At 34.9% G+C, this 27191-nt stretch overlaps 1 protein-coding gene across 1 annotated transcript in view; it reads right to left on the reverse strand.

Annotated features, from left to right (window-relative positions):
• Nucleotides 1–27191, reverse strand: part of LOC150077848 (tubulin epsilon chain-like) — a 97599-nt gene that overhangs the window by 20835 nt on the left and 49573 nt on the right. The window contains exons 7-9 of the mRNA XM_090384382.1: nt 22919–23039; nt 11016–11212; nt 7118–7258 (exon numbers count right to left, since the gene is read on the reverse strand). Coding sequence (XP_090240508.1) covers nt 7118–7258; nt 11016–11212; nt 22919–23039 — 459 coding nt within the window. The remainder of the gene's footprint in view (nt 1–7117; nt 7259–11015; nt 11213–22918; nt 23040–27191) is intronic.

The following is a 27191-nucleotide window of genomic DNA, read 5'->3' on the forward strand; positions in this document are numbered from 1 at the left end:
GAAGCAGAGGGTGCTAAGAATCTCTGGGTACGACCAGGCTGCCACGCACGGAAACTGAACTTGGCCTGTTACAATGTAAGATCACTCATCGGTGAAGAGAGGATACTAGAGCCGGAAAAGGAATTAGAAAACATGAATTGGAATATCATCGGTTTGGCTGAAACAAGAAGAAGAAATGAATCACTTATAGGTTTATCAAGTGGAAATCTGCTGTACACCAATGGAAACAGTGAAAGGAGAAAAGGTGGAGTTGGCTTTCTGGTCCATAAAGATATGAAAAACAACATTTTGGAATTCAAAAGTACATCAAGGGTGTCAAGACTAATACTCAGGATTTCTAAGAGGTACAAGCTAAAGGTTATAATGATTTATGCACCAACATCGAGCCATGATGATGAAGAGGTTAAAGAAATGTACACCGAAATTGAGTCTTCTAGATGAGCAGAAAACCCACTACATTATTATTATGGGGGACTTCAATGCTAAGGTTGGAAAAAGACAAAACAGTGCAGAAAGGGGAACTATAGGAAATTTTGGAATTGGTGAAAGAAATGAAAGAGGTGAAAGACTTGTGGAATTTGCAGAATCTTGAGGATTGTCAGTAAGGAACACTTTTTCAAATAAAGGGTGAACAGAAAGTGGACATGGAAGAGTCCAAATGGATTAACAACTAATGAAATCGATTTCATTCTCACTAACAGATATATTGCGAATGATGTTACCATCCTGAATAAGGTAAATGTTGGAGTGTTCACAGAATGGTAAGATGCACACTTGATATAGATGTAAGAAAAGAAAGGAAAAAACTGACTTGAGTAAATAATACAAAGGTCTTTGAGATAACAGAAGAGGAGAAAAAGCAGAATGTACTGGAACTTAAGAACAAGTTTGAGCTTCTGCAGACTGCTTAGGACCAAGATATCGACAAGGAATATTACAACTTTCTGAAAATGATAAAGCCCAAGAAACCTATAGGTAAAAAGAAATTCAAAGAAGAAAAAATTAGTCAAGAAACACTTGTCATGATGAACCGAAGACTACAAATGAAGAGCAAGAAAAACACTGACAAGGAGAAAATTGAGTATACTGAGTTATGCAAAGCCCTTAGAAAGAGACTCAGAGGACATAAGATTTAACACAAGAAAAGTAGAACAAGCATTAAGGGAAAACAAAGGACTTAAATCAGCAGCCATGGGCAGTAATACAGAAAGACAAATGAAACTGAAGAATTGCAATGGTGTACTTATAAATAGCATAGAAGGCATAATTCAAATAATAGAAGACTACTATAGAGAATTATACAAGGAGTGAGGGAATGATGCCAGCAGTGGGGAAAATGGATTGCAAATTAGTAACACATAAGACATACCTGATATTCTTCCTGATGAGGTGGGACATGCATTGAAGAAAATGAAGAATCAGAAAGCCCAAGGAGAAGATGAAGTTACTGTAGAGTTGTTAAAATTGGGAGGAAGAGACATGACACAAAAACTGGCAAGATTCTTCACAAGATCCAATAGAAAAGGTGTGATGCCTAAGGAGTGGAATAATGCAATCATAGTTTTGCTGCATAAGAAAGGAAATATATCAGAAATTATAGACCAATTAGCTTGTTATCCCACATCTACAAGTTGTTCACAAGGGTCATTACTAACAGATTAGAAAGGATACTTAATGAGAATCAACCGAAAGAGCAAGCTGGCTTTAGGACAGGATTCTCAACTATGGATCACCTTCAAGTAATATCACAGCTAATGGAGAAAGCAAATTAATATAAAACACCATTATGCCTGGCATTTGTGGATTATGAAAAGGCATTTGACTCCATACAGCATAAGGTAATGTTTCGGGCACTGGAAAGACAAGGCATAGATACCCCATATATTATGATTTTGAAGAAAATATATGAGAACGCTACCTCCTTTATTAGACTAGACAAAGACAGTAGCAAATTTAAAATTGAGAAAGGAGTTCGACAAGGAGACACAATATCTCCGAAGTTGTTTACTGCTACCCTTGAGGAAGCTTTCAGAAGATTAGACTGGTCGCAGAAAGGAATCAATGTGAATGATTCCTTTCTGTGATGGTTTAGAGTATTTAAACCATCTACGATTTGCAGATGATATTGTGGTCATAATCCACGATCCCAAAGAATTAGAGGAAAATCTTAATCAGTTATGTACAGTTAGTAAGGATTTTGGACTAAAGATGAATATGGCTAAAACAAAAGTAATGATGAACAAGTATGCCACAGAAAGGGACATAATGATTGAAGGAGCAGTAATTGAAAAGGTGGAGTCATATACTTATCTGGGACAAGTTATTAGCTGTAATAATGATAAATGGCTGGAAGTCAAGAGAAGAATAAATTTTGGATGTATAGTATTCAGGAAATATTGTCACATACTGAGGAGCAATATCCCAGTTTGTCTGAAACGTAAAATAATGAACCAATGTATACTTCCCACCATGACTTATGGAAGTGAAACTTGGGCACTCGCCAAAAGAATGGAAGAGAAGCTGAGAACTACACAGCAAAGAATGGAATGAATTATATTGGAAATCAGACTGTTAGATAAGAAGAGAAACACATGGATTAGGCAGCAAACTCAAGTAAAGGACATTCTTATCAAAACTAAAGAACTAAAATGGTCTTGGGCAGGACACACAGCTCGAAGACATGACAGATGGACTAAGAAAATAACAGAATGGTACTCAAGAGGAGCTAGAAGAAAACCTGGAAGACAACGGCGGAGATGGATAGATGAAATTCAAGAGTTTGTGGGTAGTAACTGGATGGCCATTGCACAAAACAGAAGGAACTGGAAAGTTGCTGGAGAGTCCTTCATCCTGCAGTGGATTGAAAATGGCTGATGATGATGATTGCCTTATATAGTCTGAATAATGTATACTGATCTGCTTTCCACTTTTTTTTCTTGCAGACAGGACTCTTAATATGTTTAAACAATTTATTTGTATTGTTTAATATGTTCCAGGACTGTTCGTTTTTATTCTTATAGTTGATATGATTGGAACTGTCTCTCCTAATTTCAGTTCAGGGTCTAGATAAAGGTTGTTTTCTACAGAAATGTAGAAAACAATGCATAAATGCAACAATTCTTAAATGCATAAAACTGCATTTCAGCAGTTTTTTTCAATGAAAGAGACTATTTACTGGCTTTATTGATTGTTCCTTGCAACTGTTGCTCTAATGTTAGCATATTTTGACCCTGGTAGGAGATAGTGAAATAATCTACACAGAGTACAGTGTTTACTGTATTTGTTCTGTTAGAATATTTATTTTGATGGTGAACAGAGTGGTACACAATATTGATCCGACGAGTACTCCTTCCTCTGTAAATAAACTTAGAACACATAGTTCGCATTCAGACTTGAAATACTTGATGCTACAGAAAGTTCCAAACGAAAATAGAAGAAACCCTTTTAACTAGGTGTATGTCTTGAAATATCCCATATGCCATCTCTATATCAAAAACTGTTACCTGGTATGGTATTCTTTTCTGATGAATGCATTCCATACATTATCTTCCATCTTCACCAGAAAATTGAGAAGTGATCTATTTCTCCTAAACTCACATTGTATTGGACATAACAGATTGTTTTCTGCCAAGTACCACATTAGTTTTGCAACCACTTTTACGTGAGTTTTCATGAGAAACTTGTTAGTGCTATGGAGTGATAGTCACTGAGACTTGTGAGATCCTACTTTGATTTTGGGAAAACAAGTATTATGGTATAGTGCTACTGATCTGGAAACATGTTTGTTAAATATATATAATTCTATTGCAAAAAGTAAGTAAGTAAGTATGCTAGTGATGTCTCCTCCAGTTACTGTACCATCATGTATTGATTCCACTTGACCAGCTGCATTTTGCTTGGACTAGGTTAGCACTTGTTGAAGTCCAAGTACTGTAAAGGGTGAATTATATTCAAAATTTTTTTTTGTAGAGAATTTTAGGTTATACTTCTCTGCTACAATGTTTAAGTGGTCTCTAATACCTAAATACTAGTCAGCTGGTATGTAGAGTCCCAATGTCACTTAACAAAACAAAGACATACCTCATAACAACCCCCCCCCCCTACATTACACTTAGCTAATACCCCACTTCATCAATGCAAATTTATCAATAATTACTGCTAGAAATATCTGCTGTTGACCCATGACAGAAAAGATGTTTACTATCAGACACTGGCTGGTTTCATGGCACATCAGCATTTTAGGTCATACTGCACCAATGTGTTATATCTGTACAAGTGTGCATTTCACCAGTCAATTTGCATGTTGTGCAGACTGAAAACTCCTCTAAACAACTGGGGGAGGAACCCTACTTCCTCCATCTGAGATTGGCAAACCTGACCAAATGAAGAGGTCTTAAAGGATTCTTCCAGTCTCCAATGGGATCAGAACTTAGACCTCTCCAAACAAGAAACAAATGGAAAACCACTATACTGTCATGGAGGATGACTATGGTCAGGTAATGCTGATTTTTATCAGTATTCTATTTCACTGTATAGGAATTCAGTGGACTAAATGAACTGTCCACTGAATGTATCTTGTCAAAATATCTTAACCTTACCTAATAGAAAGGAACATAGAAATAAAATAGCAACACATATGCTTTAAAGTTTAATAATATATGATTTTAAAATCTTGGTTGCTAATAATTAGTGTAATGCTGTATTATATTTTGCTAACTATTCACACACTATTATGTTTTGAATTGAACAGCTATAGCATTAGCATTCGCAGAGGCATTTGATGCAAGAAAGCAAGCTTATGCAGCATCAGCCAAAAAAAATAAAATAAAATAAAATAAAAATAAATAAATAAATAAATAAAAAAAAAAATAACCACTTCCACTTCACCCCTCTGTTCGTTTGAAATACCTGTCCAGCTGAGCCTTAAACTTATTTAGGCTATCAACTTCCACTGCAAGGCAAGGGATGGGAGTCTGTTCCACCAACCAACCACCAGCTGGCTAAAGGCAAATGTCCTCACGTCTATCCTACATCGGTCTTTCCTCAATTTGAATTTATGCCCTCTCAGGTGATTATTCTGAGCAAGAGGAAGAATCCCATCAGCATTGAGCATGCTCAAACCATTCAAGGCTTTATTCACCTCTATCAGATCACCTCGCTGGTGCCTAGTCTCCAGACACTGTAATTTGCAAAACTTAAGCCTTTCTTCGTAAGAGCACCCCTTTGTTCCATTCACCAATCTTGTTGCCCTTCTCTGTACTCGTTCCAGCATCTCTACATCCTTCTTGAAATGAGGCCTCCAGACCTGTATACAGTACTCTAGATGTGGCCTGACCATTGCCTTATACAAGGAAATAATCACCTCCTTATCCCTGCTAGAAAAATTCATATCTGCCTGCACAACCACCCCCAGGTCCCTTTCATTCTCTACCACTGTCAGTGTAGTACCACAGAGTTGATACGTTGCTCTGGGGTTGCTGTTTCCCATATGTAGTACTTTACATTTGTCAATGTTAAACTTCATTTGCCACCTCTCAGCCCATCTGCTCAACCTTTCAAGATCCTGTTGCAGTAAACTTGGACATTAAAAATACAACTAATGGATATGGAAAATCAGCATTCAAATCCGTTACACCCAGTGGCTGTACAAGGTTACTATGACAAATCAGATAAAGAAAATATCAGGTAAATTTTGGGAAGTGTTTATAAAGATGAAATAAAAACATAACACTATGGGAGTCAGAAAAGTTTGTGGCTTGAGTATGAAGAGTTTATTTGAGGAGTCAAGTAACATGTTACTTTTCAACATAGTCCCTTCTGGAGTTAATACACTTTTGCCACTGATGCTGCAATGTGTGGATTCCAGCTGTGAAGGAAGTTTTTCGTGGACCACCAGGAATGCATACACTGCAGTAATGATGCCAATGTTGGTGGGAAAATGGATGCCAGACAGGTATTTTTTAAAACTGGAAAATAGGTGAAAGTCTGATGGCTAGATGTGGTGAATATGGAGAATGGTCAAAGATTTCAAATTGCATTCATGCAGTGCAGATATGCCAATGGCAAACTTGTGAGCAAGCATGTTGTTCTGGTGTAATAAGTCTCCTTTGCTGAGTTTCCTCAGTTTCTTTTTGACCTTTTTCATGCAAGCACTTCAAGGTCTGTGTAATATGCTCCTATGACTGTCTAGTCTTTCTGAAGATAATAAATTCACTAGCATCACTCCATAAGAATCCCAAATAACCAAATGCCATCACCTGTCAACAGAAGGAATCGACATGGCCTTCTTTGGAGAGGGAGGAGACCTGTGTTTCCACTTTTTGGACTGCTCCTTTTGTCTCTGGCTGAAAGTGAACCCATGTCTCACCATGGTTACAAACCTTGCAAGGAAATTTGCTAAATCTGCATGAAGACTGCATTTGAAAACAGTTCATTTGACTTGACAACCCTTGTGCATTTTTGATCTGCTGTCATCAATTTTGGGATCCATTGTGCTGACACCTTTTTTTCATAGTGAGAACCAAAACATCTGTTATTATGTGGTACATACATTCAGATGCCCAAGATGCTGGCAATGTACCAAACTGTCACTTGTCAATCATGCACACTGTCAACTTCTGGAATAATGGATGTTGCAGGTCTTTCACAGTGTGGGAAAGACCTGCAAAATCCATTTTCCAGGCTCTCCCTCTGTCATTTAAATTCTGCTGCCCACATCTTAACCATGGAATAGGAAGGGGTATCCTTTCCCAATGTTCTAATCATATCCTCCTGAATTACCTTTGATATTAGTCCCTTTTCCTCCCAAATATTGGATAACTGCATGGTGATTGATTTTGTTCATCTTTCCTCATTCACACAACTTTGTTGACTTCAGGACCTGTAATCAAAAAAAAAAAAAAAGAAGCACTTCACTGAAATTGCATGAAACTTGGTGGGTTACTATTTGAAGTGTTATATGTTAAGTACAGAAATTTTGCAACACTGTACCACTATCCAAGGCCTGAGTGGCCCGGATAGTGATGGTTTGCTCAGGCCACAAACTTTTCAAATCCTCTCATAATAAAGGAATATGTTACAGTATGAAAAAACAAGAATTATCTGCTCTGTGACTCACCTGCGACTAGGAATATATATATCAGATAAAGCATAAAGTGGAGTTAAACTAGATAAAAGATAATGCAGGCGAGGAAAAGGTACCAAATTCGTCACAATTTCATTCAGATCCACATTAAGGCTGCCTGCAAACCTAGAAGAACTAGAAAAAAAAAAAAAGAGAGAGTAACATATAATGCTGACTCTTATTCATTATGAAAAATAAAATAATAATAATATAAAAAATAAAAAGTATATCCAATTTAATCAGTCAATTTAACCCCTTCCACGAGAGAATTTCCTAAAGAATGCATGGGCTTCCGCAGTCAGTTTCCAATAGAAGTAACCTCGTGGAGTGAGTTTCTTCACAAAAAGCTTTGCGTATAAATAAATCTTCAATTTATTCTTATTTTAACTTTTATGAAACTGATGTATATGAGAATACACATTGGTTTCATAATTGCCTAACATTAGAGTATGATTACTGTAAAAAAAAAAAGGTCAAATTTAAAAAAAAAAAAACATCAAAAAAGTAAAAAATCATTAAAAAAACAACTCATTTCAAAGCAATAACATCCTCTACATCTATTTATGTATCACTTAATTCACTTCTTCAACTTCTGAATCTGAATTGCAAAGAATTTCTTAAATTTAGGCTTTTCCAAGCTAAAATCAGACAAAAAATAGCTGATAGGTGCAAAGGCTTTGTCAGATTTTCTTAACTGTTTTCATTTTAAAACTGTCTATTGTAAGTTGAAAACTCAGTTAAGAGATAGCAGCACATACAGGAAAAATATAAAGACAATTCATACATAAACAGAATTTCTTTGAAATATACTTGAAATGAAATGAACTTGAAAACCACAGCTATATGTACATACTCTTAAGAGCCCATACATGGAAAGTGTTGATCTATATACATACTTGTGAAAAGGTTCAACTTTCCATTTTCAATATTTCTTCTCTATTACTGAGGTCGATTTACTGGATCATATATCAGCTAGGTATGCAACACAGCTCCACACTTACTTCATGGCCTCAGCTACGTTTACACATCTTAAAATGACCAAATTAATTGATGTAACAATGCAGTGCTCACACTGAATTAAACTTCATTAAAACAGCAAGGAGTGGTCTGAGAACTTACAGTGTTATGCAAAACTATTACCTTGAAGAAAATTCAATTTAAATTTCTGTTTTAGTGTCTATATTCTGTACCATTCTGTACCAAAGTCTTCTGATACTCTGTTTAAATTGAATGTACTTCCTAGAATCAAACAGTTGCAATTTGTAGGCACAATTACAAAGGGTAAAAAAAAAAAAAAAAAAAAACCAAAGCTTCCTCAGAAAAGTCAGATATTTTAATGAACTGCCAGCACACTTATCCACAAACAGATTTATAACAACATCAAAATGACATGTGCACTTCTCGTGAAAGTACAGAGGAAGTTGTTGTTGTTATTTGGTTTTTAGGAGCATTAGCAACTAATGCCATATTGCTCCGTGGATATGCGGTGGTCATTCCCTGACCTTTCCGCATCCACCATATTTGGTGGCTCACAGGCTCAAATCCCGGTCTAATCAAGAAGCGTGTGCTATACAGAGGAAGGATGGCAAGAGTGCTGCAAACTATTTTTAGATTATAAAGGTAGTATTTACATTTCTCTGCATTAATCAAACTGATTTATTTTGGAATTTAACTGTACATTAAAAGTAAAATCATATATTCAGTATAACTCTGCACATTTTCATCATTTCAACATGACATAAAAAAAAAAAGTTTTTTTTTTTTTTTTTTTTTTTAATGTCCCCATCCATACCCTCCAAGACATTGACAAAATCTACATTCTTCCTAAAGAGCCCTCCAAACCTACATACAGTACTCAAGGTGCAGCCTAACCATGGCCTTATACAAAGGGATAATCACCTCCTTATCCCTGTTAGCAAAGGTTCCATATCTAGTTCTTCCATGAATTTATTTAACCCATCCACTTCCAAAACAACAGATGGAAGCCTGTTCCAACAATGAACCACTCGTTGGCTGAAGACAAACTCCAGCACATCTGTCCTGCAACCATCCTTCTTCAACTTGCATTTATGCCCTCTCATATGTGTAGTCCCAGCAAGTGGAATAATGCCATTAACATTCAGCTTACTCAATCCATTCAAGGCTTTAAACACCTCATTCAGATCTCTCTGCATGTGCCTAGTCTCAAGATAGTGCAAGTTGCAGAATTGAAGCCTTTCTAGGTAAGAACACCCTTTTGTTCTCTTCACCACTCTGGTTGCCCTCCTCTACACCCATTCCAGCAGATCTACATTCTTCCTAAAGAGGCCTCCAAACCTACAAACAGTACTCAAGGTGCAACCTAACTATGGCCTTATACAAAGGGATAATCACCTCCTTATCCCTGTTAGCAAAGGTTCCATATGTCTAGTTCTTCCATGAATTTATTTAACCCATCCACTTCCAAAACAACAGATGGAAGCCTGTTCCAACAATGAACCACTCGTTGGCTGAAGACAAACTCCAGCACATCTGTCCTGCAACCATCCTTCTTCAACTTGCATTTATGCCCTCTCATATGTGTAGTCCCAGCAAGTGGAATAATGCCATTAACATTCAGCTTACTCAATCCATTCAAGGCTTTAAACACCTCATTCAGATCTCTCTGCATGTGCCTAGTCTCAAGATAGTGCAAGTTGCAGAATTGAAGCCTTTCTAGGTAAGAACACCCTTTTGTTCTCTTCACCACTCTGGTTGCCCTCCTCTACACCCATTCCAGCAGATCTACATTCTTCCTAAAGAGGCCTCCAAACCTACAAACAGTACTCAAGGTGCAGCCTAACTATGGCCTTATACAAAGGGATAATCACCTCCTTATCCCTGTTAGCAAAGGTTCCATATATCATTGACAAAACCCCATGAGTTGTCCTGGCAGCATGTCTGCACTGCTCAGAGAATTTCATATCTGACTGCACAATTACCCCAGGTCTTTTTAATTCTCCACTATCCTGAGTGTAGTACCACACAGCTGATAAGTTACTCTGGGGTTATCCATATGCAGTACCTTACATTTGTCAACATTAAATTTAAACTACCATTTCTCAGCACATCGACTCAATTTCCTTGTTGTCAATGATTCTTGTTAATCACCCTGCCAACCTTTGTATCATCTGCAAACTTAGATATTAAACCTGGACTGTTAAGACATTAAGCCTGGAAAATAAGCTTAAATATAATCCAAGTAAAACTAAATCCACATATATTAATTCAATAAAAAATATATTACTCAATTTTTATTATTTAAAATATATTACTTATTATTTACTACATATAAATATATGTAGGAAACTTTAAATGTGGGGAAAAAAATTATATTACAATTTAAGGTTCCCAACCTTATGGAATTTCATCATAATATTAATTTTATGGAATGAAATCAAAATTTTGAGTAAAGTTTTTATTTAGTAACATATAGCTTGCAGCTAGAATACTAGTTATGACTGTCATTCTTCCCCACTCTGTGAAAAAGGACTGAATTTAAATCTCTTTAAAACTGGGAGACATATTTATGAGCTTTTTTATGCAAAGGACAAGGCTGCCTGGCTTGCACTAGGATTACATGGTATTATATCGCAAAAGGTTGGGTTTTTATCCAGAAAAAAGGGAATAAATACTTATGTTTCATGGCCTCAGCTGCCTTTGATACTTAACACACATAAAAAGAACAAATAAACTTATCTACATATGATCTTCAAATACATAAACAAATTAACAAAAATATATTACATTAAGAAAACAATGAATTCATTACAGAAGTTCAGAAAGTATTTATTTTCAAGTTAAAAAAAAATTCCAATTTAAATTTTAGATTGAAATTGCAAAATGAAATTATAGCTTTTATCTTAATATTTACCTTGTTAAGTTTAACAGCAAGTTTGCAACAATGTTATTCATCTGGTCAAATGGTTTTTCATGTTTTGGTTTCACAAGCCCACCAGTAGAGGATGTAATAACACTTTCAAGCTTAACTTTAGGAACAATCCCCATTCTTGCTAATATTTGCTTAGGAGGAATTGCTCTGGAAACTTGATTGCAGATATCAATCAAAGCCTAAAATAAAAACAAGTTTACATCTACAGCTAAAATAAATGTCATACTTAAGATTCCTATTTAACCCAGCAGTGGTGGCACCCCAAATTGTAATAAAAACAATAGCACTGAATCTAATAGCAGCCCAAGTTTCTTTTTAATTTCGGCAATTTTTTTTAAATTATATTTTGAGAATAGTAATGTTTGATCTTTTATTAATGGATGCTACAGTACTTATTATATGCAATTATTTATTTTTTAATAAAAAAAATAAAATATTAAAACATTTTTCACACTTTTTATTTCCAAAAATTTTATTAATTCTGCTGAAAATTAATAAAAAATATTACAGACAAAATATAAACAAAACTATTTATAACTTCCATTTTTAAGTTTATATCACTATTAAGTGCACAAAATTTCACATATTTCAGCTTAGGTATGTACTGTATTTTCCAGAAAATAAAATGCACTGATCCACATGACACATTTTAGAAAGCAAATTTTGGAAAAAATATTTTATTGCATACATCTGAAACACAAATTCAGAAGTGCTTACTAAGAAAAAATTTGAGTGTAATATGTGTTATTTGCATTATATTCATTGTATAATACAAACAATGCATTGTCGCTATTGCCATACTCAACATTACTGATGTTGTGGTCTGAAGTTTTATTTTCTACAGAGAGTGCATTATCTTCGGGACCTTCAGGGACACTACTGATTTCATTTCTCTTGAAAGACATGGAAACTGTTTCATGTTTCACTAACTCCCACTAAATTTTCAATCATTTGCATACCTGTGAAATGGTTGGTTCCTTCATCTGTCCTATTGGTGTGAAATCATGATTTAGTGCCTCCATCCATTTTGTCCAATCCCCATACAAAAATACTTTAGCAACCAGCTAAGGCTTGAAATTACAGCTAACTCCACATTTAATTCAGCAACCATTCTTTTGTCGCTTCTGTTATATGTGATCTGAAATGGTCATACAAAAAAAAAAAAAAAAAAAAAAAATCTACCTTTTCTAGGACACATGGATGTTTTGACCATGTCACCAGCCATGGCTGAAGATTAAGATATTATTGTGAGCAACAAGTATACTTTTGGACCTAAGACTCAGGGGAATTTTAGGCAAAATTTTCCAGAAAAAGAGTGCATCTTATGTTCAGAAAATATGGTAAATATTTTTTAATAAATTATTAATCTAATGAAATGAAATTAATCATTTAAATTTAAAAATGGAAGTTAATTAAAATATGTGTGTGTGTGTGTGTGTGTTATTATATTATATATATATAATATTATACATATATATGTAATATTATTAATCATTTCAATTTTCAAGTTTGGCAAACTGTAAAGTGTGCAAAATTTTATTATGCATGTGTACATTACTCTCTCCTCATTATTCTTAACTGCACGTGTATAATTAAATAATAATAATAAAAAAATAAAAAATATATACACACGCACGCACGCACACACACAGTAGACTCTTGATTTTCTGGGATAAATGGTAAAATAAAAATCCCAGATAATCGATTTCCCGGTTAATCCAAAAATACATAAGTTCCCAACATATGTTTCAGGAATTCTTACTTAAGTTGAGTTTTATGTAATTCGGGAATGACCAAAAAGAACATTGCTCCTATATATGTGATATGCCAAAATTACAAAAATCATATAATATCTTCAGAAGAATGAAGAAAAATAGTTATATATTTTTAATTAGTTTAATTAAAAACTTTATCTGGGGACAGCGGTGAAGTTGGAGTGGTACATAAGAAAAGAAAACAACATTCAAGGAAGAAACTGTACAGTAAAAACTGATATGTATTTTGTAGCCTTGGTTATCATAGTTGACTTCATTGGTGCCGATTGCTTCACCACTTCTCGTATTCTGTCTTTCTCCTTTAGTATTGTGTTCACTGTTGACACTGAGAAATCTAAATTCCACACAATACTTGTTCATGTTCGACCATTTTCAAACATTTTAATTTTCTGATCCGAATCGATTGCTTTCCCTTTTTTTTTTTTTTTTTGGATAGATTTACTAGTACCGCTGTCACTTATTCTCTTATTCAGCACCATAATAACAGTCAAAATGAAATTTTCTGTAAAGAACTTCACAGGGTTAAGGTGAAAACTCACTATTATCACGCCACACAAACTCACATTTTACTAAAGCACATTTCTGGAGGTCACTACCATAAAATGAAAACAATTTGCACTTTCCAGGTTATTGGGCTTTTCTATTAGTGCATTTAATTATAAACGGGTAGTAAATGCGATTGTATTGCATTTGTGATAATACCAATAGCTGGAATTCTGTGGGATTTTACGTTATTACGGTGAAATGTGTCCCCCCCCCCTTCTGAAATCTTCAGTCATATAAAAAAAAAACCTTTAAGAATCTTCTCTTCATTCCCGTTTTTAAGCTTGTTACTCCATATCCCGCTTGTGGAATTTGTGCGTGCCTTGATAGTCATTATTGATTGACTATTATTATTATCCTTTTTTAAATTTTACAATCCTAAAAAAAAATAAAAAAATTAACGTACGTTCGAAGTTATGTAAGTTGGGGACTTACTACAGGATATCCAAAAATGTTCAGCAACCTATAAAAAATATGGTGATTGATAAAAAACTTACCACACACTACTCGCGTGTCCAAATACGATACTTTTTTTTCCCTTTATTTTTTACGATTTCATGCATGGTTTGGTCACCAACATTATAATGGTTCTTTAGAGATTTAACGGATGCATCGTCTTCAAACTTTTGAATAATTTCAAGTTTTTGTTTAATTGAAAGCACAACTCGTTTGCATATCATTTTTGCGATTTCTAAACAAAAAAAATTTTTCATTATCCCTGACATAACAAAAAATTTTCTCTTTGCAGTGTGATGAAACACAACAATCGAAGCGACGCAGTAAGACAAACTAAACATTTGTTCTCTCTTTTTTTTTTTTCTTTTGAGCATCGGGTGTGAAGACAGTGGAGTTGCAAAACATCTGTTTATACCTATTCTAGTTATTACTTAAATATTAGGATTTCTGGTTAGTTTTTGATCCCGGTAAATCGAGAGTCTGCTGTGTATGTATTAATGGAAGCAACAGTTTAAGATATTATTAATAATAGAAATAACAATAATAATAATGAATTATGGACCTGGGACACTGCTATATGCAAAAGGTACCCAATGACCATAATATCTACATAAGTTAGTAGTAGTAAACGGCAATGTGCTAACATTACGTTACTAGTAACGCTAGTTATTGAGAACAAAGGGCGAACGGAACTGAGATCGCTATCACGGCGAACAAAGAAGGGAGCTAAGATAAAGGAGAAGTAATAGGGAATAATAAGAATTAATAAGGATAACTTAGTGCTGTTTGTCCTGTGATTACAGCGCCTTTTTCTAGGGCCAGCCACCAAAATCAAAGGAGGAAATGACAATAAGTGGGTATAGCCTCTGTTTCTGACATGAAATACTCGCCCCACGTGGTACACGTGAAAAGTAGGGCAAGGTTAGTTTTAGTCAGTAAAATGTTTTGTTTAAATTTAATATTAATTTTGATAGCGCAGCGCATATATTTCATGGCTAGAGTTAATTTTTTCTTTTTAAGGTTTCTCTGGAAGCCTTAAAAAAGAAAATTAAGGTAAATTCAGCACTTTCAAAATAAAATCAGAAAATTCACACCTTTATGTGAGTTTGTTCTGCTAGTAACAGCTTTATGTAGCATATTTTCCACCAGTGAAAATGTGTGTGTTTGTAAATAATAAATATTTTTATTTGTGGATCTTTGAACACTAAAGACACTCATAATATATCAGTTCCTGCTCCTTTGCTAAATTTAGTCTTTCATGATCATTCACATAAATAAAATTAAGAGACAACACCCACACACATACGTACTACGAGGTCTGTTCAATAAAAAATGATCATAATATAGTTGAAGTGTGGTGGTTTTCTGTGGAATCTAGATTTCTATAATGACCACTCTTATATCATGTGAATATTAAGGTAGTATTTAGCTATTAACTAAATCATTATACATTAAGGTAATGTTTCGGAAACCTTGCTGGAACACATCTTCTGACCATACACAGGCTGTTACCAGCCTCCTGTTTTCTGAATGTCTCAATTCCAATTACACGTTCTCTCAGAACACCATTTTGTATGCCAAGTGAAGGACACCATTTTAAGTATTATAAACATAATATACTGTTTAGAGTGCTACAATCAATGTGACATGCGGCATTGTGCTGCCATCTTTTGAAAACATTCAGAACTAATTGGCAGATAGACTAAAAGCAGTCGCATGCATACACTTGGATTATTTTGTGGGAAATAAATTGAGACCTTATAACTTGAATGCACCTTGTATGTATATGTACAGCATAATACAATCAGTAATACTGTCCACCTTCACTTTACTTTTTGATTCTTTCTCTGTTTTTATTCTATTAACAGCACTTGGCATACATATCAAAGTTACACAGTACAGCCATCATACTAGTATACGCAATCAGTCAACCCAAAATTGTCAGAAACATAAGGCACATGTCAGTGCAATGCTTAACATTACTGCTATGTTCAGCAAAAATATACAATAACATACCTACATAATTATAACTCAGCACATAAGCACACTTGCTACAGAATCAAACTGAAACTGAAGGTAGTTACTAAATAATTAATTTTTCAGACTGCAGTTTTGATTCAACCTTTAGGTTTACCTGTTTGCAATCACACTGGCTATCAAACCTTAAAAACAAAAACAAAAAACTCCAAATTCTGTCCATAACCAGCTTTTTTTTAACTATGCATTTATAACCAAGCAAATACAGAAGAAAGTTACAAAAAATAAAAGCTTTTGCTATATATTTTATTTTACCCAACAACAACAACATAAGCGAGCATTAACAGAAAGCATAAACAAGAGGTTACTGATAAGTATTTAGCCTATTCCACTGGTAGTTGTTCTATTAAGTTCTGGTTGTAATATATTAAAAGAAATGGAACCTTTCTATAGAAATAATTCATAATTATTGCTTGTAACTTGAAAACATCATGTCAACTCAAATTACAGAATTTTTTAAAAAGTGAATGCAGAACAATGAAAAAATTATTATTTTATAAAATTATCATATTATTTGTAAAAAAAAGAAATACATATAAAATAACAGGTGACACAGAAGCCCATGATAGATATAAGCTGGTACGTAACCAAGTCACAAAGGAGGTTAAGGCAGGTGAAGGCAGATTACAAGAAATCTTTGGCAAAGGATGCAAAGAAAAATAGCAAAGAGTTCTTTGCTGTTTTATATAAACTCTATAAGGAAGGGAATGAATCAGATTGGTGTAATTGATATCAATGGTTCAACTGTTGATGATCCTGCTCAGGTAGCTAACAAACTAAATGAATATTTTGCAACTACATTCACACATGAGGAGTTATTCAGGGAAGGGAATGCCAGAGGTGTATTAAACTGTGGCAGTAAGCTAGATAATCTTGTAATAACTGAGAGTAAAGTGGAGGACATAAACATAAGAAAGGCACCTGGGGTGAATGGAATCTATCCAATTATATTAAAGGAAGTGGCAAAGTAAGCAAACCCTTAGCCATAATTATGAGAGCTTCCTTGGATTCAGGGGAGGTATCCATGGACTGGAGATGTGCAAATGTGACCCCAATCCACAAAGGATGATCAAAGGGAGACACAGATAATTACAGACCTGTTAGTTTAACTTCTGTTCTAGGGAAATGAATGGAGGCACTGGTTAAAGAAGCATTACAGGATCATCTAGACAAGACTTCAGTACAGCTCAGACACAGTATGGGTTTGTTAAGGGGGGGTCTTGTCTGACCAATCTGATATTATATTTGGATCGTAGAAAGGCCTTTGATACTGTTGCACATGGAAGACTGCTGCACAAATTGGAGCAGTGTGGCATTGGAGGCAAATTGCTGCTATGGATAAAGGGATGGTTGAGTGGGAGAAGACAGAGAGTGGTAATCAATGGACACTGCTCATCGTGGACTAATGTTATTAGTGGAGTCCCTCAGGGTTCAGTGTTGTTTTCTGTATTTATAAATGATATTGATGATGGTATATCAGGCTTAAGGTCCAAGTTTGCAGACGATACAAAGGTTGGCGGGGTTGTTTAATGACACTAATGACATTACACTGCTGCAACAGAATCTAGAAAAGTTGAACAGGTGGGCTGAGAGTTGGCAAATGAAGTTTAACATTGACAAATGTAAAGTACTACATATGGGAAGCAGTAACCCCAGAGTAACGTATCAACTCTGTGATACTACACTGACAGTAGTAGAGAATGAAAAGAACCTGGGGGTAATTGTGCAGGCAGATAAGTTTTCTGAGCAGTGCAGACGGTCTGCAAAAGTAGCTCATGGTGTCTTGTCAATGATATACAGGAATTTTTCTAGCAGGGATAAGGAGGTGATTATCTTCTTGTATAAAGCAATGGTTAGGCCACACCTTGAGTACTGTATACAGGCCTGGAGGCCTCATTTTAAGAAGGATGTAGAGCTGTTGGAACGAGTACAGAGAAGGGTAACAAGATTAGTGAATGGAACAAAGGGTGCTCTTATGAAGAAAGGCTTAAGTTTTGCAAATTACAGTGTCTGGAGACTAGGCACCTGCGAGGTGATCTGATTGAGGTGTATAAAGCCTTGAATGGTTTGAGCATGCGCAATGCTGATGGGATTCTTCCTCTTGCTCAGAATAATCGCCTGAGAGGACATAAATTCAAATTGAGGAAAGATGGTTGTAGGATGGATGTGCGGAAGTTTACCTTTAACCAGCAGGTGGTTGAATGCTGGAACAAACTTCCATCTGTTGTTGTAGAAGTTGATAGCTTAAATAGATTCAAGGCAGAACTTGACAAACATTTGGAGTGAGTGGGTGAAATGAGGGTTTTTTTTTTTTTTTTTAATTGTCTGATGCTATATAAGCTTGCTTTCTTGCATCATGTGCCTTTGCTAATGCTAATACATGAAGAATTGTCAAAAGCAGTAAATGAATATCATCCTTCTTATCCAATCATAAAATATCAATATTCCCATTTTAAAATGGAAGATTCTGATGTTACAGACTAAGAAATGTCAGGAAGGTCAATTTCTAATAAAAATATGAAAGCCATCGATAAAGCATATGAGATAATACTTTGATTGATGAAATGAACTAAAAAAAATATACTTGATATTCAACATTGTGTAAATGCACTTTTCAATATTGTTCACTGTATTTTAGATATGGGAAAGTTCTATGCAAAACAAGTCCATCCCAAATGTTTGAAGGCGTTCTGTGATTGAATATTCCAAACCATTCTAACTAATTTTGAAGGTGCAATATATTTACTGGATCAAACTGTGACTATGAATGAAACCTGTCACTATTAATATGAGAAATGAAACAATAGTCCATGGTGTAGTGATATTCAAAATCACTGTGAATAATAATTATAGACTACCTGGAAACATGTAAGTGCATTAATATGGATTAATGCTGCTTTTTATTGGATCATCTTTAAGAAAAAATTGAACGAAAAAGAAGAGGAAAAGGAAGTGTCATGTTCTTCCATGGAAAATGCTCTAGCGCACACAAAGCTTATGCAATGATGGAAAAATTAAAGCATAAAGCATCTGTATTAGTTTATTTCTTTATACTGTAAGCTTAATAATACCAATATGCCCTCTAAGCATTGTTTGAGTTTCTGCTATATATTTTATTTAACCTAACAATATAATGAGCACTATGAGAAGAAATAGATAAGGTACAGAAAAGTATTGTCAACCACACTGGTGGTTGATATATATGTATAAAGTTCTGGTTTAATATATTAAAAATATATAAAATGGTTTCACAAACGGTATATGGTTAGTAATTTTAGGACTTTATGGTGCATTAGTATCTAAGGCTATAATGTGCCAAGTGAAAATGGTATATGGAACTGTTTTATATATTTTTATATAAATGTGCTAAATTTAGTATCATATTATACTTAGGTGACCTTGCAAACATCATGTTGGCTCTGTAATATAATTCTGTTAAGCTTTGAAGAATGATTAACAAAATATATAGTTTTCCATTGAAATAACAATGTTTTCATAGAAATATATTGGGATTTTATGACCACCCAAGTAAATGAACTTTATTAGCAGAGACAAAGAAATAATCACTCCATTGTATAGTGTAGCCCTTCTCAACCAGCTACTTTTAAAGATCTACTCAGTGCTGCTAATGTTGATTTTATATTGCATCAACATCAGGCCACATTGTACCAGTACATTATGCCCATAAAGTATGTTCATGGGTCATTGTTTGAGCTAAAAAACTCTACACATTGTTTGAGCTAAAAAACCCAGGAAAACTTATGGAAGAAAAATACCATTGTATTCTGTTCAAGATCAGCTAACTATAATCCTGATCAAAAAGGCTTGTAAAGATCCCTCTGACAGACTTCTCCAAGTGAGTAACAAATAATGAAACCACTATACAGTGTAATAGGGAACCCTGCTTAGTGCCTGAGATATGCTTCGACTACAATGCTCTGCTTACTTTTGTAATCCTGGATAGTAATCTTATCAGCTTACGGGGGAGGGGGGAGATTGCAACTTTTTCTTACACAAAATTCCTTTAAAATTCTTTAAAAATAGACTTCAGAATACACCTAATTCTGTTTTTACACGATAGATACGTTCCTGAAAAATACGTGTAAAAAAAATTCGTGTAAAAAAAGACATTGTATTTATGGAAGAAAAGAAGATTGGTTCCGGATCTAAAAAAAAATCAGTAAAAATAATTAAAAAAAAAACACATAAAAATATTCGTTTTAAGCTTATTATTTTATTTAAACAAAATACACATGTAATAATATGAAATTAAAATGTATTAAAATAAATTTGTATGCATATGAAATGACAAAAAATTCTTCATGAACAAAAAAAATCTGTTTTACACATAAAAAGATTTTATTCATTTTCACTTTCTGATAATAAACGGCGCATATGTTTGCGTACGACTGGAATATCACTGCTATCATTAGAAATGTTGTGGACATCGTCTTCTTCCTCTATTAATGAAATTCTTTCTGTGATCTCTTGAGCAAAATCAGCACGAGTCTCCTCTGGTGCTGATGTTTCACCGGTTTTACGAACGAATTCAGTTATTAATCGTTGTGTTCGTGTTTTGGTTAGGCCGTTATATAATTCTCTGTAAGAGGCTGTCAACAACTTCAGTTCACGTTGAAACTTCCCAGTGCGTTCCACATTAGGGTCATTTTTGACAAAATGATTATCTAATTTTCTGGCCAGTTTCAGACCTTCTTTTATTAAATCTGCATTTAGAACAGGATCATTTTCTTCATTATCACTACGTTCTGTGGGATAAGGAGTCCCAAGGACAACCTCTAATATTTCATCTTCGCTTAGGGCTTTGTCGGATAACAATTCATCAATATCTTCAAACGATAGATCATCGAATCCTTCTCTACCAATTTTGTATGCCATTGTAATGATGTTGGGAAATTCGGTCGTATTAGGGATGGGATCTTTGCTTTTTACACATTGTGGCCAAACCGCTTTCCAACACGCATTTAAAGTTGCTGGTTTTAATTCAGTTAACGCTAATCCAACTTGATTGATACAATCCATAATTGAGAATTTCTTCCACACATCAATGATTGTTAGTGTTTCATCATTCAGTTTGTCCAAAACGTGTTGGAATGTTCGTTTTACGTAGTATGTTTTAATTGTCGCAATTATACCTTGGTCTAGCGGTTGTATCAAAGATGTAGTATTAGGTGGCAGAAATAAAATTTGTGCGTTTGGGTTTTCCAAGACAGGATGGCCGGGTGCATTGTCAAGAATCAGAAGAACTTTAAATTCGAGACCTTTCAAATTCATATAACGTCTGACTTCTGGGACGAAACATTTGTTGAACCATTCTGTAAAAATAGTAGTGGTCACCCAGGCCTTCTTGTTTGCCATCCAGTGAACAGGCAGTTTATTGATATCTACACCTTTCATTGAACGTGGGTTTAGGGCTCGATTTACCAGCAGTGGTTTCAACATACGATCTCCTGAAGCGTTGGAGGAAAATAATAACGTCACGCGATCCTTAGCTACCTTAAAACCACCAGCAGTTTTCTGCGATTTGGCTACATACGTTCTGTTGCATTCGTTTCCAGAAGAAACCAGTTTCATCTGCATTCCACACTTGATCAGGAGTGTATCCTCCATCTTCAATAATTTTTGCAAGTTCCTGCTGGAATACTTTAGCAGCCGATTCATCTGCAGATGCAGTTTCACCTTTAATTTTTATATTATGAAGAGCATTCCTTTTAAGAAACCCTGTCATCTAACCTGTACTCGCAGAAAATTCATACTTTCTGTTTAACTGGGATGAAGTGCTTGGCTCCTTTTCTTTAATCTGTCTGTAAATTCTTAGTGCTGTTTGCTTGATGGCATTTCCATCTACTAGTACTCTTTTTTGTGACTGATCTTCTATCCATATTACCAGAGCCTTTTCCATTTTTTCCTTGACAATATCTCTTGTATATGATGATGAATTAACACTTACTTTTGTTCCAGAACATACGGACTTCCTAATTGCAGCTTCATTTTTCTTAATAGTTCTTACGGTAGCTTCATGTACACCAAAATGCTTTCCTAGAGACGTAGCCACTTGTCCAGTTGCGAGACGATCTAAAATTTGAATTTTAAGTTCCAAAGAAATCGTTTTCCTTTTCATTCTGGTAATAGGCGAATTATTCGACATTATATAAGGGCTACCGAAAAATATCTCAGTTATAATTAATAAAAAAATGTATGAAAAATTTGTAAACTTACAATTTATTGACTATTGGCAAAATTAATAAATTTATATGTGCACAAATTTCACTAAAGATTCTTTCACTTTGAAATAGAGCTTACTACTACATGTCTTCCGAAGGTACAATGCACGAATACCGTAAATGTGCACCAAATTCAATAAAAACGTTGATGATTCATAGATACCTAGACGTACACATTGGTAAGCAAAAGCACGCGTTTCAAAACGCACACACTAGCTGTTATCCAATCTATTGGTGCGTGTAATATAGAAATGATACTAATATGCCACAAATAAAAAAAAAAATTCTTACAATTTAGGCAAAAAAAAAATTCATAGAAATCGTGTTAAATCAAAATGACTCGTGTAAAAAGAGAATGAAATATTTATTTTGAATTCGTGTTAAATCAAATTCGTGTAAAAAAAGTTCGTGCAAAAACAGAATTAGGTGTACTAATTCTAATATTTTCCAGTATGCTAATATGTTTTAAAAAAAGTTATATTTAAAAATATTTTACTTATATCATTTGAAATAAAAAAGTCATTGTTATAATTAAATAATGATAAAACTGATAATTGTAAAACCTCTCCAAATTTTTATTATATGGAGATAAAAGAAGAAATTAATGAAATATTTCTGTTTAAAGAAATAATCTACATTAGACAAAAAATACTTTTAGGCACATTTCATAAGGAATGATAAGCTCATTAGTTTCAAGTTCAATTGGTTTCAATTTCTTTATAAATTAAATTCTTTTACTAAAATTTATAGTAGTAAATTAATTTTGTTATTTGGTCATTAATTTTGATCACTTGGACTGCACTTTAAACTTTTGCTTTCCATCAAATGATACCTGATTTTCTATGGGCAAAACACAATCTCCAAATTCTGTTAGCTGACTAGTTGCAAGTACAGTGTTGTAAGGTGATGTTACAACATCATCATCGACTGATGGATATACAGCTGTTACAAATCTGCAAAGACAATGTTCAAAATTAAATAATATTAGTTTTTTTAATAATAAAGGAGTGCACAGAATGAATACAACTACATCAACAAAATTACATTAATTACATTAATGTTCATCTTGATATTAATTATTAAAATCAACATGAAATATTCATAATAATCAAGGAAAGTGACAATACGAAGCCAGATTTGTTTAGTATCAACTATAATACACTGCAACCTTGATATAAAGTGCCTCTCCATATCACAGTTTCAGATATACCATGTCCCCTAAATGAATTATGAAAAAAAAAAAAAAAAAGTAGTGAAATTCCAATATGAAATTGCTTGGTCAAAAAACTAGCAATTTTATATTGGAAACTGGTAAAAGTTCTACTATACAATCCTAATCATACAGCCAATACGCTTGATCTTTTTCTCACAAACAACCCTTCTAAGTACACAGTCGAAGTGAGAGGTCCTTTAGGCACTTCAGATCACAACTTGGTGATTGGAACCTTTATCTCATGGAACCTTTATCTCATGGCTATTCCCAACCACGTGTTGTTTGGCATTACAAGAATGCAAAATGGGATGACCTGCGAGACTTCTTTTCTTTTTTTCCTTGGTCTGATTACTGTTTCAAAACTTCTGATGTCAACGTTTGCTCAGATCGTGTCAGTGAAATTATTCTTGCAGGAATGGAATCCTTTATCCCACACTCCACTTTAAAATCTCGTCCTTTATATAAACCTTGGTTTTCCAATAAATGTGCTAAGGCTGTCCAAGAGAAGAATGTTGCATATCGTAATTGGCTTGTTTCTAATTCTTCAGTTTCATTTTCTGCCTACACCAAAGCTCGCAACAGTTGTAAAGCAGTTATTAATCAGTCCAAACTAGAGTTTGAACAGGCTAACTTGCTTCTTGCCCTAATGGTAGCCGAGCATTCTGGTCTCTTGCCAAAGCTATTGGCCGCAACTTTTGCCCATCTTTGCTCCCACCTCTGTCCAAACCAGATGGTCCTGTTGCCACTTCAGCCAAGGATAAAGCTGACCTGCTAGCATCCCATTTTTCTTCCAGCTCATGTATTAATGATCTTGGTAAAACACCTCCCACCATTCCCAACACGCTCCATTCAATGCCTCCTGTGGTCTTCCGTCAAAAGGATATCAGAAGGATTTTGATGAATCTTGATGATAAGAAAGCTCCAGGTCCTGATGGTATTTCTCCACTTGTTCTCAAAACCTGTGCTCCTGAACTTACTCCTATTCTTTGCCGCCTTTTTTCACTTTCTTATTCCAAAGGTGTTTTTCCTTCTGCTTGGAAATTTGCTCATATCCAGCCAGTTCCTAAAAAGGGTGACAAATCCCTCCCATCCAATTATCGTCCCATTGCAATTACTTCTACTCTTTCTAAAGTAATGGAGAAATCAATTAACCGCCAACTCTTAAACTATCTAGAAACCTTTCGTCTGATCAATGATCACAATTATGGATTCCGTCAGTGTCGATCCACTGGAGATATTCTGGCTTATGTTACCCATTTATGGACTAATTCTATGGAAAGGTTCAGTGAAGCACAAGTAGTTGCTCTTGACATCTCAAAAGCTTTTGATCGTGTTTGGCATAAAGGTCTTCTAAACAAGCTTCCATCTTATGGTTTGCCAACTGTTTTTAGTAATTGGTTATCCAGTTTTCTCTCTGATCGCTCACTGAGGGTGATGGTAGATGGCTCTGTGTCTTATAACTTCTCCAATAATGCTGGTGTCCCCCAAGGTTCAGTTCTTTCCCCCACTCTTTTCCTCTTGTATATCAATGACCTTCTTCCATTGACTGGAAATCCTATCCATAGTTTTGCCGATGATAGCACATTGCATTCAACTTTCCATTTTGAGAAACCTTGTACTGCTCAATCAGCTTCAACTTCTCGAAAATCTGCTACCAATTCCTTAAATGACGATCTTCAGGTAATTCTCCAGTGGGGCAAAGACAACTTAGTTGATTTCAATCCTTCTAAAACTCAGTCTTGTCTTATATCTCGCAAAAAGGATTCTTCTACTCCTATGCTTATCTTTAGTGACACTCCGATTTCTAGGCAAAATGATATATCTCTTTTGGGGATTACCCTGACTTCTAATCTCTCTTGGCACAAGCACATTACAAATATTGCTTCCTCTGCATCTAAAAAACTTGGTTTTCTCTTTCGCTCTCGCCGTTACTTTTCTTCCAAACAGTTGCTCACTCTGTATAAATCGCAAATCCGCCCTGCCATGGAATATTGTTCCCACATCTGGGGTGGTGCCCCCAAAACCTCTCTCAGGCTTCTTGATTCCATTCAGAAGAGGGCAGTTAGGTTAATTAATGATTCATCTCTAACAGAGTCTCTCCACTCACTTTCTTATAGGCACACTGTTTCTGCTGCATGCCTCTTCTACAGATACTTCCATGGGCACTGTTCTTCTGAATTGGCTTCTATAATTCCTGCTCTCTCTTTCAAAACAGTCCGAACACGTGCCGCCACCAGCCAACATCCATTTACAGTCCAACTTCAAACCCACAGAACCAACTTTTCATCTTCCTCATTTATTCATTCAACTGCCGTTTTCTGGAACAACCTTCCTTCATACGTATTTCCTGAAAATTACAATCTACAGAAGTTCAAGTCCAATGTCAACAAATATCTTCTTTCGTCTTCTTAACCTCAAACCCAAGCATGGTACTAAGTACTATAGGTTCTAATACCTCTCGTGTTTGGGGTTCACATAAAAAAAAAAAAAAAAAAAAAACAACTATACATACTACTACCATCTTTCCAAGAGGAGAAATTAGCTAAAAATTGGCTGTATATTTGCTTCGATATATTCAGTATTCAGTTGTAGAGTAAGTTTTATAAACAACAGGAGCTGTCAGAGATTAATTACTGTAGACACCAGTTTTTCCCTTCAGCTGAAATGCAATAAGAGTATCAGTGGAATGCAAATTACAAACAGCTACCTCTGCAGGGAAATACGGATCCCATTCATCAAGTGCATTAAGTTAGTTACAAAGTAAATTTTTGTAAACAGCATGTGACATTCTTTCTCTGACTAGAAATTACACTTAGGATAGCAAAACTGCTAAGGGATAAACTATAAAAAAATATACACAAACTGACAAGTGATTTATGGAGAAATCATGACTTCACTTTGGCATATGATAGGCTGGACAGCTCGGTTTGGATTCAGTTTTCTCAAAACATGGTGAATTCTAGGGCATCAGAAATAAATGCATGGCAAATTAGTTAATCGCAGGACTGAAGTAATGGCCACCAAAAGAAAAAAATTATATGGTTGAAGAACAGCTATACATTATCGAAAGAGTTAAGAGTAGTGAAACAAAATGCAGTATATTTTGTGAGTGTAGAATTGCAAAAGGAAAAATCTTAGGCTGGATGAAAGAGGAAGAAAAATTGTATTCATTCACAGAATCCATAAATGAAGTAAGCCTCCAAAGAAAGAAAACTAAACTTTGTGAAAACAGTGATGTGGACCAATGCTTATACAAGTGGTTTCTACAGAAGAGTAGTGAAGGAGTACCTATAAGTCAGGTAATTTTGAAAGTGTAGGTATTAAATTTCATAAGCTACTTGGTGGAGATGATGACACATTTAAAGCTTCTGAAGGGTGGTTTTGGAGATGGAAGGCACGTCATAGGATATCCCAGGTTAGTCTTGTAGGCAATTCTGCATTTGATGAAAATACAGCAGCAATAGAGTTTCCTCAATTTCTCTGTAATGTGATTCACAGACAAACAGTTATACAACTGCAACGCTATACTATAAACTTCTCCCTGACAAGTCATTGGATATCAAAAAGGCATTAAAACTAACAAAGAGAGAAGTACTATGTTACTGTTTACAAACAAGACTAGAAATCACAGGCTAAAACCACTTTGCATCGATAAAAGTTAAAGTCCTTGGTGTTTAAGAATGTCAACACGAAATCTCTATCCGTGATTTATAAAAACAGCTCCAACACTTGGATGATGAGTAATTTTGCTTCATGGTTTTAAAGTGATTTTGTGCCACTGGAGAGATGCCACTTGCTTTCCAAAAAACTTGGAAAAAAAAAAAAAGGTTCCGTTACTGTTGGATCACTGCCTGATGCATCCTTCAGCTGATGTCCTGAAATTGAAAGATGG

The sequence above is a fragment of the Mastigoproctus giganteus genome, chromosome 11 (genome assembly GCF_048544385.1).
Source record: "Mastigoproctus giganteus isolate SK-2022 chromosome 11, ASM4854438v1, whole genome shotgun sequence".
Taxonomy (NCBI): Eukaryota; Metazoa; Arthropoda; class Arachnida; order Uropygi; family Thelyphonidae; genus Mastigoproctus; species Mastigoproctus giganteus.